At 39.3% G+C, this 14748-nt stretch overlaps 1 protein-coding gene across 1 annotated transcript in view; it reads left to right on the forward strand.

Annotated features, from left to right (window-relative positions):
• Positions 1-11056: 11056 nt before the first annotated feature.
• Positions 11057-14748, forward strand: part of Slc7a13 (solute carrier family 7 member 13) — a 23737-nt gene continuing 20045 nt past the window's right edge. Inside the window, exon 1 of the mRNA XM_028779498.1 lies at positions 11057-11791. Coding sequence (XP_028635331.1) covers positions 11107-11791 — 685 coding nt within the window. The 5' untranslated portion in view covers positions 11057-11106. The remainder of the gene's footprint in view (positions 11792-14748) is intronic.

Consider the following 14748-nt stretch of genomic DNA (forward strand, 5'->3'; position numbering starts at 1 on the left):
CATCCTCATGGATTGGTAAGATTGACATAGAAAAAATGGCCGTCTTACCAAAAGCAATCTACAGATTCAGTGCAATCCCCATCAAAATTCAAACTCAATACTTCACTGAGATAAAAAGAGCAATTCTCAAATACATTTGAAATAACAAAAAATCCAAGAAAGTGAAAACTATTCTCAAGAATAAGAGAACTTCTGGGGGAATCACCATCTCTGACCTCAAGTTCTACTACAGAGCAATAGTGATAAAATCACATTGTATTTGTACAGAGACAGGAAGACCAATGGAAAAGAATTGAAGACCCAGAAATGAACTCACACACCTATGGTCACTTGATCTTTGACAAAGAAGCCAAAGCCATCCAGTGTGTGGGGTGGGGGAAGACAGCATTTTAAACAAATGGTGCTGGTTCAACTGGTAGTTGTCATGTAAATGCAAATTGATCCACTTTAATCTCCTTGTATAAAGCTCAAATAAGTAGGTCAAACACCCCCACATAAAACCAGATATGATGAATATAATAGAAGAAAAAGTGGGAAAGAGGCTAGAACACATTGGCACAGGGGAAATTTTTCTGAACAGAAACCAGTGACTTATGCTCTAAGATCAACAACTGACAAAGGGGACCTCATAAAATTAAAAAGCTTGTGTAAAGCATAGGACACTACCAATAGGACAAAATGGCTACATACAGATTGAGAAAAGATCTTTACCAACCCTACATTGGATAGAGGGCTAGTATACAAAAAAAGGCAATTAACTCAAGGAGTTATACTCCAAAGAAACAAATAACCCTATTTTAAAACAGGGTACAGAGCTAAACAGAGAATTCTTAACTGTGGAATCTCAAATGGCTGAGACGAACTTAAAGAAATGTCCAACATCTTAGTCATCAGGGAAATGCAAATCAAAACAACCCCAAGATTCTACCTCACACCAATCAGAATGGCTAAGATCAAAATCTCAGGGACAGTAGATGCTATCTAGGATGTGGCAAAATGAACACTCCTCCACTGCTGGTGGGACTTCAAACTGGTAAAACTTCTTTGGAAATCAATCTAGAAGTTCCTCAGAAAATTGGAAATAATTCTACCTGAAGACCAAGGTATACCACTACTGGGCATATACCCAAAACATATAACAAGGACACATGCTCCACTATGTTCATAGCAGCCTTATTTATAATAACCAGAAGCTAGAAGCAACCCGCTGTCCCTCAATAGAAGAATAGATATAGAAAATGTGGTACATTTACATAATGGAGTTCTATTCAGCTCTTAAAAACAATGACTTCATGAAATTTTCAGGCAAATGAATGGAACTAGAAAATATCATGAGTGAGGTAGCACAGACACAAAACAACACACAGATAATGTAGTCACTGATAAGTGGATATTAGCCCCAAAGCTCAGAATACCCATAATACATCCCACAAAGCATATGGAGTTTAAGAAGGAAGAAGACCATAGTGTGAATCCTTCAGTCCTACATAGAAGTGGGAACAAAGTAATCACAGGAGGTAGAAGAAGAGAGTGTCCTGGGAAGGAGAGAGGGACCTTCGTGGGAGAAAGGATAGAAAGAGAAAAGGGGGGCACAATAAGATATTGGAATGGACAGGAGAGAAGTACAGAAGGTCAGGAAATTAAATAGAAATATATAACAGAGGAGGATGGGGATCTGGGGGTAGCCACTGGAAAGTCCTAGACAACAGGGAAGTGAGAGGCCATCAGGATCCAAAGGGGATGACTTTAGCAGAAATACACAACTAATGGGAGATAGAACCTGTAGAGGCCACCTCCAGTAGAAAAACACAACCCCCAGTTGAAGTATAGGGCCACCCACTCATCTCAAACTTTTTAACCCAGAATTATTATTGTCCAAAGGAAAGACAGGGATGAAAAATGGAACAGAAACTGAAGTAAAGGCCGTCCAGAGAGTGCCACACATAGGGGTTCATCCTGTTTGCAGACACCAAACCTAGACAATATTGCTGATACCAAGAAGTGTTTTCTGCCAGGAATGTGGTATGGCTGTTCCCTGAGAGGTTCTGCCAGCACCTGACTAACACAGATGAAGATAACTCATAGCCAACCATCGGACCGATCACAGTGACCCAAACGGAAGAGGTTGGGGAAGGACTGAAGGAGCTGAAGAAGTTTGCAACCCCATAGGAAGAACAATATCAACTAACTGGATCATCCATGGTTCCCAGGGACTAAACAACCAACCAAAGAGTATACATAGAGGGATCCATGGCTCCAGATACATATTTAGTAAAGGATGGCCTTACCTGGCATCAATGGGTGGGGAGGCCTTTGGACCTGTGAAGGCTTGATGCCCCAGTGTAGTGGGATGCTAGAGTGGTGAGGCAGGAGTGGGTGAGTGGGTAGAGGAACACCCTCATAGAGGCAAATGAGAGGGGGAAGGGGGAGATAGGATAGGGGATTTGTAGACAAGAAGCAAGGAAGGGGGATATAATTTGAAATGTAAATGAGTAAAAGGTTTGATAAAAATAAATAAAGTGAAGACAAATAAAATGTATTAATTAAATAAAAAAGTTTCCATGGTCATTATGTTTTTTCAGAGCAATAGAACATTAACTAAGGCAACCTTCAAATATTGTTAATGAACAAACCAGTCAGCTTAATTGTTTTGGTAGGTAGAATGTAGCCTAAGTAAAATAGCCAGTATTAGGTTGCATCCAACTTACTCAAAGCAATTCTCATCACATCTCGATTACATTCTTCAAAGAACTTCCAAAAACAACACTAAACATTTATATAAATGCAAAAAAGACTCTTAATTATCCAGAAAATATTTATCAAGAAGAGAAATGCCAAGGGTATAACAATATCCTATCTCAAACTTTACTACAGAGCCATAGTAGCTAATATTGGCAAAAACAAAACAAAACAAAAGAAAACAAAAACAAAAACAAAACAACAACAACAAAAAACAAAACCAGATGTGTAGATTAATGAGATAAAAGAGGACCCAGAAATAAAACCTTGCACCCATAAATGCCTAATTTTTATCAAGTTTTCCAAAATGCTTGTTGGAGAAAGGAGTCTCTAAACTAAATGATGTAAGAAAAACTAGATTTCTATAATAAAAAAAGAAATTAGATCAAAATCTCTTGCTATACACAAAAAGCATTCAAAACGGACCAAAGGTTTTAATGTCGGAACCAAAACTTTGAAATTGACAGGGGAAGGAGAGCTAAACAATTGAAGGTGGAGCTGGAGAGAGGCCATAGTGTTATCAGCAGTTGCTGCTCACCTGGGGATCCGTGTTCCCATGGTTGAGTGGCTCATAATTTCCTATAACCCTAGCTCCAAGAGATCTAATGCCATTTCCTAACCTCTGTAGTCACTTGTACATATATGACATATACATATACACATACACGTAAATAAAAAATAGAAACACTTAATGTCATAGACATAGACAAATAATTTTGGAAAAGGAAGAATTCTAACAGAATGGAAAATTATTCTAAGAATAGACAAATACATGAAATTAAAAAGTTGTACAACAAAGGAAGCAGTTGCCTGAATGAAGAGACAGCCCATGAACTAGGGAAAAATCTTGGCCAACAAAAATATACAAAGAACTACTGCAAACATTAAAATGAAACAAACATCAAATAATCCAATGAATAAATGGACTAGTAAACTGAAAAGACAGTTCTAAAATGAAGTCCAAATGAAGTCCACATAGTCAACAAATACTTTTAAAACTGTTTCACAACCTTAGCCATCCAGAATACATAAGATAAAACTACTTTGAGATTCTACGTCACTGTAGTCAGAATGGCTAGCATTAAGTTATCAAGTAACAACATAATCTGGTAAGACTTTGGGGAAAGATAACTATTAATTCATTGCTGGTGGGAGTGTACATTTACATCTCCTCTATGAGAATCAGTATGAAGATTTCTCGTAATATTTAAAATAGAAATGCTTTATGACCCAGCTGTACCACTCTTGAGCATATACCTTAAATATGCTGGCTTGACCTGTCACAGGAATACCTGCACATCTGTGTTCATTGCTGCTCTATTCACAATAACTAAGAAATGTAATCAGCTTAGATGTTCATCAACAGATGAATGGATAAAGAAAATATATTACATATACACATTGAAAATTTATGCAGTCAAAAAGAAAAATAAAAGTATGTTTGCAAGAAAGTGGATGGAACTCTAGAAATCATTACATTTTACAAAATAAGATAAGGTTTGAAGAACAAATCCCATTAATCTCATCTCATTTGTTGAGTCTAGATATAAAATTATATATAAGTTGTATATACAAATGGAAGTGTTTGTGTGTATATATGGTCATGACACTAGAAAGGGGATTCAAGAGAGAAAAAGGAGATCTTAAGGGAGAGTAAAGAGATGGAGAACCATTCATTTTCTAGACTGGGGCATGCTGGTATTTGTAGTCTGTGCTGCTGTCCCAGGCTCTGTTGATACTTGGGAACTGCATTGCTACTGGAGGCCGTAGGGATGTATGTGGTTCGTGTTGCCACTAGAGGCCATGTTGATGTTCATGATTTGTGGTGCCATCAGAGGACTTGTTGATGTTTGAGGTACTTGCTCCTACCTGAGGCAATGCTGATGATGTCTGTGGTCTGTGATGTCATTTGGTACCATATTGATGTCCATGGTTCCTGTAGCTCTCCCTAGTCTTTGTTACCACTAGAGACCACATTGATCTCTATGGTCTGTGCTGGCCCCTGAGAATATGTTGGTGTTTGTGGGCTGTACTACCCTTATAGGACATGTGGATGTCCATGGCCTGAGCTGATACCTGAGGTCATGTGGATGTCTGTATATTGGGCTACCTCAGAGGCCATGTTGATACCTGTAGTCTACTGAAGGCTATGTGGATGTTTGTGGTTCATGCTGTCACCTGAGGCCATGCTGATGTGCATGACTCGTGCTGCTGCCAAGGTTCATGTTGGTGTCTGTGGTCTGTGCTGCTTCTGGAGACCATGATGAAGTCGATGGTTGATGCTGCCACTGGCAACCACATTTAAGTCCATGTTTCCATGCTGCCACCAGAAGCCATGTTAATATCTGAGGCCTATGCTGCTCTGGAGACCATGTTAATATCTATGATCAGGGATGCCCAAGGATAATTTGTTGATATCTATGGTCAGTGCTGCCTGTGGCTGTTATGGGCTCATAATTAAGAATCAAAGACATTAAGCTGGGCAGTGGTGACGCATGCCTTTAATCCCAGCACTTGGGAGGCAGAGCAGGCAGATTTCTGAGTTTGAGGCCAGCCTGGTCTACAGAGCGAGTTCCAGAACATCCAGGGCTACACAGAGAAACCCTGTCTCAAAAAAAAAAAAAATGATGAGAAGGCTTCTTACACACACACAAACACACACACACACACAAAGAAACAATCTGGATAGGAAGCCATTGAAGAGTCCTTAAAAAATGTGATAAAGATGATGAACTGTAGCTCTTCACAGTGATAGCTTGTGGTGGAGGGATAGAAAAGGATTCAATTATTGTTAAGGGCCAGCTACTGGGAGTTTGACCATGCTCCAGTGAATATATGGGCAACATAAATTAGACTGGATATGTATATTTTGTCAGGAAGGTCAGAAGCTAGGGAAGGTGGACTTGGGAGGAATGGAAGTGAGAAGCTAGGGAAGGTGGACTTGGGAGGAATGGAAGTGAGTGTGATCGAGATTCATTGTATGGGATTTCAACATGAGAAATAAAAACCTATTTGTCTTAGTTTCCATTACATTGCTGTAAAGAGACACCATGACCATACCAACTGTTGTAAAGGAAAACATTTAGTTTAGGCTGGCTTACAGTTTCAGAGGTTTAGTCCATTATCATCATGGTAGAGAACATGGCAGCATGCAGGCAGACATTGTGTTGGAGGAGCTTAGAGATTAACATAACATCTTGATCTGCAGGCAGCAGAAGGGGACTGTGACCACACTGGGTATACCTTGAGCATATGTATATAACCTCAAAGCCTGCCTCCTCAGTGGCTCACTTTCTCAAACAAGACCACACCTCCTTTGATAAAGCACACTTCCTAATACTGCCAATCTCTATGCCAAGAATTCAAACACATGAGTCTATGGGGGGCATACCTGTTCAAACTACCACATTCCACTCCCTAACCCCCATAGGCTTGTAGCTTTAATGCATATATACAAACATAATGCAAATATTGACTAAGTCTAACTTCAAAACTCCTCATAGTCTATCACAGTCTCAACAATATTTAAAAGTCCAAAGTTGAAAGTCTCTGCTGAGATTAATTAATATACTTCCGACATATAATGGCCCAGGATATACATTAGCATTCCAAAAAGGAAAGGGAATAGGATGAAGAAGTACTGGACCAAAGCAAGACCAAAACCCAGCAGGACAAACTCCAAACAATGCATCTCCATGACTAATGTCAAAACACTTCAGATTTCCAACTCCTTTTGACTGCAACACATTTCTTTCTCTTAGGCAGGTCCACTCCCTGTTAGCAGCTTTCCTTGGCAGGTATCCCATGGATCTGGCACCTCCAACATCTTGGGGACTCCAGGGCAATCTAGGCTTCACCTTCACAGCTTCATGCAATAGCCTTTCTAGGCCCTCATGCAGGGATACTTCTGCTACATGCCTAGCCCCGGCAACTTCGCTTAGTTGCAGAGGAAGATTCCATAGCCCGTTTCACACAATGGTCTCTCTGGGCCTTCATGCAGGGACACCCCTGACACATTCCTGGTCTCAGCAACGTTCTGTAGTCTCAGAGGAAAATTCCATAACCCTTTTCTTCTATCCTTGATTCTAAAGCCAGAACCATGTGGCCGAAGCTGCCAATTCCTGCTGTTTTGCTGGGGTTGAAACATAGCCTTCTAGCTCTATTATATCTTCACCAGCTTTCTGTTTTTAACAATTTCCTTCACTGATTAATCTTGGGTGTCCTTGAAGTCACTCTGGAGACTGACCTTGAATACAGAGATCTGCATGCCTCTGTCTTCAGAATGCTGGGATTAAAGGTGTTGGTCACCACACACCTGGACCTAAATTGTTTTTAAATTCCTTTTTACAAGGTAGAAGCTTAGCTGGGTAGCTTCTTGCCATGATGACACCACTCCCTTTATTTTATATTTTATTTCATCTGTTTATTTCCTTGAACACTGGACTTAGCTCCATTTTTCCTGGTGCCCATTTTTATTATAGTTCTCTGTAAATGTGGCAGTTAATAACCACAGGACACAGCCTACACTAGGCTGTTTTGAAATCTCCTCTGCAAATGTAATTAATCAAAAACCGCTTCACTTTAGCCTCAGGGAGATTTTTTGAACAAGGGCAAAAAAACAGCCACATTCCTCACCAAAATACCACAAGAAAAGTCTCTAGGCCACATATTAACATTCTTTTCCTCCGAAATCTCCTGATTCATGCCCTCATAGTTCAAATCACCCTCAGCACCTCTGTCTTCCATATTCCTTCTCAGATGGCTAAACTGAGCAGAGCTAAAAGGATTCCAGTGCTTTCCTAATCCAAAATTAGAAAATCGACATTCCTCCAAACAAAAGCATGTTCAGTTATCACAACAATATCCCCAATCCCTGGTACCATCTTCGGTCTTTTTTAGGGTTTTTATTACTGTGAAGAGATACTATGACCAAGGCAACTCTTATAAATACAAACATTTAATTTGTGCTGGCTTAGTTTCAGAGGTTTAATTCATTATCATCATGGTGGAGAGCATGGTGGAATGCAGGCAGACATGGTGCTGGATAAGGACCTGCGAGTTCTACATCTTGATCTGCAGGCAGCAGAAGGGGATTGTGGGTAAGACCGGGCATAGTTTGAATATATTTAACCTCAAAGCCTGTCTCTACAATGGCTCACTTGATCCAACAAGGCCACACCTCCTCCAATAAGGCCTCACCTTCTCACAATGCCTCTCCTTATGGCCAAGCATTCAAATATATGAGTCTATGGGGATCATATCTATTTACACCACCACAATATGTTAAAAAAAATCAAATCAAAATATAAAAACCACAAGCAACAGTTAATATTTTATTTATCCATGCTTCCTTATATTTGCGAGCATTTTGTATTTTAATAGTATATCTGTCAGCTGAATTATATCTTCCCACCAATGTCAGAAACATAAGATAAAGTTATATACCATAATTTGGTATGTAATAAATCTTTTAAACTGTTGGGATTAGAAAAAATGATTACTGTTGTGGCAAGCTTATTGAAAGTAAACTTACAGTCTTTCCCTCCGAAAGATCGGACACTAAGATGGTATGCAAATGATAGAAACAAATTAGAACTTTTTTTTTCTTAATCTGGAAAGTTCCAACCAAAAGCATGAAGGAATGCACCAAAACAATGTTTATTTTCTGTCCATGTCTGAAAAAATCTAAATGCACATTATGTAAGTAGTCCAAAGTTCAGGGCAAGTAGCCCAAAGATCCCTAATTTTAGAATTATTGTTTATTAAAAGTAAATCTGTGCCCTCAATCTGTAAATTATTAAAATAAGTAAATAAGCTTCTAGAGCTCCTTGTCAGATTCTCTCATGTGAAATAATTCTTTCTTTATTCATATTGTCTGGGGCTGGGAGTGGAGCTCAGTCATGCAGTGCTCCACTTAATATGCACAATGCCCTGGGTTCAATCCCCAGCACAGAACAAAAAACAAACAAGAACAAGAAGGAAAGAAGAGAAGGGAAGGAGAAAAGAGGACATTTGTAGGGCAAAGGGAATGTTTTCTCTCCTAGTGAAGGTTTGAATTTTTAAGACTGCTAAAATATTTTTGAGATGGTTGGGTGAGCCTATCCTCGTCTCTCAACCGATGCTTGCAGCCAACCATCGAACTGAGCAGGGAACCACAATGGAGGAGTTAGGGGAAGGACTGAAGGAGCTGAAGGGGTTTTCAACCCCATAGGAAGAACAACAATATAAACCAACCAGAACTCCCAAAGCTCTCAGGGACTAAATCACCAACCAAAGAGTACTCGTGGAGGGACCCATGGCTTCAGTTGCATATGTAGTAGAGGATTGCCCTATCTGGCATCAATGAGAGGAAAGGCCTTTGGTCCTGTGAAGGCTCAGTGCCCCAGCATAGGGGAATGCTAGGGTGGTGAGGTGGGAGTGGGTAGGTGGGTGGGGAGCACCCTCATAGAAGCAGGGGGAGGAGGTATGGAATAAGGGGTTTGTGTAGGGGAAACCAGGAAGGAGGATAACATTTGAAACGTAAATAAATAAAATAATCAATAAAATAAAATTAAAAACAAAGACTGCTAAAATAAATAGGCAATAGATGGAATAAAAGGAGAAAAACCCTATGGATTTATTAACAGTCACTTGTATACAGGAGCCCCACAAAATATGAGGCTCAAAGAGGCCCACAATGATTGACTCTTACATAGGAAAGATGGAGTTGAGGATGCTGTAGGCAAATTTTACTGGGGTAGTAAATGATTTGTATGGGGTGATAAATGAACTCAAAGTGGCCAGGGGCAAATTCCTCTGGGCTCTATGTGAAGGGGTGTTTAATTTTCAACGTAGTATGAGTTTAATCTTTCTTGGTTAATGAAATTTCTCATCCCTAGATGGTAACTTAGATTTTTGTTGTTGTTGTTGTTGCTATGAAGAAAACTAAGTCATTTAGAAGAATTTGGTTCTCTGTTCTGGAGACTGAGCAGTCTAAGTCCTGCTGTCTGCTTAGCATTTAGTGAGGGTATGCTGACTGTATCATAGCACTGGGAGAAAGACAAAACAACCATGCTGGATGTCTCTTTCTCTTCTTATGAAGCCACTAATGTTGTCATGGTATTGCATCTTCACGATCTCACCTAACTCTATCTTCCAATAGTTCTCTTCAGTACCATTGACCGATAACTTTGGGAATTTATTCTTTCCCAAATATGCGTCATAGTCTCAGATAAAACACATTAATTCAGTTTCAATAATCTCAAAGTATTAGTCCATTCTTGCACCAACTCAAAAGACTGAATATAGGTCAGATTCAAGACATGAACTATGCTGGGAAAAAATCATTGCAGTTTAAAAGTATGAAATGAAAGAAAAATCTGCTTTCAAAATGCAGTGTTGGGACAGACATATGACAGAGGAGTTAATTCAAATGGAGCAATAGGCAAGTACAAAGGAAACTGTCAGCAGTCACACTCAAAGCCAAACAGAGAACACATGAAGTTTTAAGCCTGGAGAATCATTTCCTTGACCCCCATCTTACCTCTAGGGCACACTGTACAATGATCCTGTTTGCAGAGGTATGTTAGACATTTTTCTGTTGGTGCCACACTGCATTCTCTAGTTATTGATGTACACTTGAGCCAAAATTTGGGTAGCCAGCAGTACTGTGCCTTGAATTGATCCTTGTGTGTCACCCGCCTGAGTGGCTGAGATTATAGGCACTTTGCTTCTTTATTCACTGAAAATGCTCTGTATTCTCTAATGTACTTTGATTGTGTTTCTTTCCTAATCTCCTTTCTATTTCACTGTAAAAAGCTGAAATCTGGGTTATGGTGATGCATGTTGGTAAAGTAGAAGGAGTATGTAGGTTTAGCCTTGCCTTGTGTTTATAGCAAGGCTCAGGGCAGTCAGAGATTACATAGCAAGACCTAGTCACAAACAGACCCACAAATATCCACAGTAAAACCTAGTTGTTTCTCTGTTTTGAAAGTTTTTCTGCCTCATATCTTTGCTTGTGACTTTTCAGTTGCCCACTTAATCTTGCCAATTATCCTTGGATGTGATGAACATAACATAGATAAGTTCTTTTCAACTTTAACAAGAACACTCTTTATTCCCATTTCCAAACTTTGATTCCTTTAAAATTCCCTTTCAATTGAATGCCTTATTCTGATAATTATTAAAAGAAGGGTCAAACTAAGCCCTTACAGGTAATCTATTTTATCTCATTTAAATGTGTCACACCTACTTTGTTAATTATTGAACATGGACCATATTTAATAGAAGTGGAACAAAAAGGATCACACATTTCAGAGCAACCATGAACCTATAGGCAGAAACATTCACAGACTATAATTTTGTGAATGTAAACTTCTCTTAATCATAATGGATACGAAGAAGGAAATACGTCTTAAGAGAGAACTTGGATATTTCTGGGGGACAAATTTTTTAATTATTAATATAATTGGTGCAGGAATATTTGTGTCCCCCAAGGGAGTGCTAGAGTACTCTTCCATGAATGTGGGAGTCTCCTTGTGTGTTTGGGCTGTCTGTGCAGTGCTAACCATGACCAGTGCTCTCTGCTCTGCAGAGATAGGGATAACCTTCCCATACAGTGGGGCTCACTACTATTTTTTAAAGAGATGCTTCGGTCCTGCAGTGGCATTCCTGAGACTTTGGACTACCTTGTTTCTCACCCCAGGCATCCTTGCTAGCCAAGCTCTGCTGCTCGCTGAGTATGGCATTCAGCCGTTCTACCCCAGTTGCTCTGCCCCGATTCTACCAAAAAAATGTCTGGCCCTGGCGGTGCTGTGGATTGTGGGAATTCTGAATTCTCGAGGTGTAAAAGAGTTTTCGTGGCTTCAGACTGTGAGCACAATGCTGAAGGTGGGCATACTCGGCTTCATTTCCCTCAGCGGCTTGTTCTTGCTGATGAGAGAGAGGAAGGAGAACGTGCGAAGACTTCAGAATGCTTTTGATGCCGAGTTCCCAGAGCTCTCTCAGTTAATAGAAGCTGTCTTCCAAGGATACTTTGCATTTTCTGGCGGGGGATGTTTTACATATATAGCAGGTAATTATTAATCTGGGGGGGGGCATGGCTGATAGATTGCATGTATAAAGTGAACATCTTTATGTATTGACTATCATCTTACGTAAGTTGTTTAGTGGTCTACTTTGAGTTCCTAAATGAACTACTCTTAATTTTTCTCCCCATTCAATCCATTCCAAACGTCTATGAAAATAAACAAACAAACAAACCCTTTTCTTTTTCATCTTATTTTCCTGGGACTAGAAATATAAGACCTCCTGATTTAATGTAGTTTTCATTCTGTTAATGCATAAATGCTAAGATGGTGGAAAAAAGTCCCTCCTGTGAAACTGTGAATCCAGGAATGATGTAAAACCAGACTGTATTGGTGTTGCAAGCGGCTGTTTTACACATCGGCTCTTCACTATGTTCATTTCTTTATTTTTGGAATCTTGTTTTTTATTATGAACATTTCTTCTTTCATGGATGTATGCGTTGCTAAAGGTTCATACAAAATTACAATTGAGAGATGGCACGGGAACATAGCACGGTAGTAGAGCGTTTACCTAGTGTGCCTGAGGCCCTAGATTTGATTTCTAGAACAAGAAAAACGTATTTTTGGATTATTGCCAGTACCAATGGTCACCTGAGAGAGGCTTCCTTTTCCTCATCCCTCAGCCTGGCCCTCCTGGACACATGAAGTGGAACTGCTCCTACAGATTCTACACCTCATGCTTAACACGGCAGTGCAGAGCTGCTCTAGTTTCTTGCAGGGCATCGATTCCTTGTTAGCCCAGAACCTTAGAGCAGAGCCTCAGGGGTGGGGCTTTGCTTTGCATCTGCACTAGGTTCTTTAAATACAAGAGGATCATAGCTGTCTTGATGGGTCTCAGGCAAGACTTGCCTCTTTTCTTTTTAAATTTATTTATTTTATGTATATGAGTTTTCTATCTGTGTGTATATCTGCATGCCAGAAGAAGGAATCAGAACTCATTGTAAATGGTTGTGAGCCACACCATGGGAATTGAACTCGGGGCTTCTAGAAGAGCAGCAGGTGCTCTTAACTGCTGAGCAATCTCTCCAGCCAGGAATTGACTCCTGAATAAACCTCCCTTTAATTTCATGGAATCTCTCCCAGATTTCTAACCATAGCAAGTATTTTCTCCTCTCTACACTCAGTCTTTTAATCTCTAAAATGGTTATCATGACTTAAGATTAGTATACTTCTTTGTCTTAGAAACAAATAATGATATATGATGTTTAATACTGACCATAAAGAAATAATGCATTTACTGTGTAATTTCAGTAGAAGAAAAGGTTAGGTTTCTTTTGTTGTTGTTTGTTTGTTTTGTTTTCATTGTTACTATCTTAAAATGACTAGCAATTTAAGTAGACTAAAACCTTTTCACCCATAGAAGAATAGAGCCAGAAACACAGAGGGCACACATAAGGCACTGCAGGGAATCGTGGGAGACCATAAGACTACTTTCATTTGATGGCTAATGGCCTTGGTGATGGATAAGAATGTTAAAGCAGGTCTATAGAGGAAGAGCATAGGGTTGGGGTGAATAACTCGACAACTTAAACTTTTCTGCAATAGGAAGAGAAGTAGATGCAGGAAAGAAAGCAGAGACAGCTTCAAGTATAAAAAAGATAAGCCCTTATGTGTTCCCCAAAGGGGGCTATCCACAAGGCTAAATGTTTCAGGAGTGGAGGAGTCTGAGAAGAGAGCAGAAGGGTCTTCCTTGGTTAAGTGAGATTTTAGTTATGACCTTTGTGGTTAAAATTTAGTTTACACTGGGCCAAAAGGTGAGGAATGAAGAAAAAAAAGGCTGCCATAATTCTCCCAAAGTTTATGACTTAAAGTGAGTCGTTATGTCTGTGGGTGAGTGAGAGCGAGCGAGTGAGTGAAGTATGTGTCTGTGTGTGTGTTGTGTGTACGTATGTGTGTGTGTGTGAATGTGTGTGTATGTGTGTGTATTTGTATACATATGTCATTCTGTGCATGTGCATGTGAGCATACACTTCAGAAGAGAGGTATTTTGAAGTAATTATATCTTGTTCTGGTGCTTAGGATGCTTTATTTTTATGTAATTATTTCTGATTAAAAAAGATCTATAACATAACATTAATAGTCTGTAAATTAATATAGATTTCCTCTGAAGCTGCTGATGGCAAACAAAAGGCTGAGGATATTTCAATACGTCCTGTCCCTGTACTCCATAAAACCAGGTGTTAGGTATTGCACCTATCATTCCATCACTCAGGAGGCAAAGAGAGGAGGATCAGGAATTCAAGGCCAGTTTGGCTACATAATGGGTTTGGACGTTGTCTCAAAAGCAAAATCAAATCAAAACCCATGTACTTCTTCCCTAGCAAGTTAGTAGTTAGGACTTGTTGCTCTCTTAATTTGTGCTGTGGTAGTTAATTTACTAAATAAGTTTAAGATTTCTAAATTGTACTTCTACTTATAAAATGTAATTTATTGGCATCTGATAAATAGTGTCAGAATAATTTGACTTTCAAGATCAAGGCCCAAGGATATTCACTGCCTGTCTGCATGTTATTATAAACTGTTATGATAATAATCTCTTATTATATAAGCCACTTATAAATTAAATTATAATCTTTGTCACCTTGCTACAAATCAAATACGTAATGAGAATAAATAAAAAGCCAAGAAGAAAGTATAATTAATTTAAAAAGCTGCCCTTTTGCTTGTTTCAAAGCTTTAACTAATAACCACAGCTACTAAAATAGCCGGTGTGTGGGAAGCACATGTGTGTGCTGGGGGGATCAAATCTTGCCTTTTTACATGGTAGGCAAGTATTCTGCCATTAAGATATAATGTAGCCAAACAATAACCATTTTAAAAGGTTTTAAAGACACTGAGACTGAAATTTTATTGTCTCATAATTTCTTCCTTTGGTGGTTTGAATGAGAATGGTCCCTACTAGGCTGATATTCTTGAATTCTTAGTCACTAGGCAGTGAAATTGG

The sequence above is a fragment of the Grammomys surdaster genome, unplaced genomic scaffold, assembly GCF_004785775.1.
Source record: "Grammomys surdaster isolate TR1022 unplaced genomic scaffold, NIH_TR_1.0 97, whole genome shotgun sequence".
In the NCBI taxonomy this organism is placed as follows: domain Eukaryota; kingdom Metazoa; phylum Chordata; class Mammalia; order Rodentia; family Muridae; genus Grammomys; species Grammomys surdaster.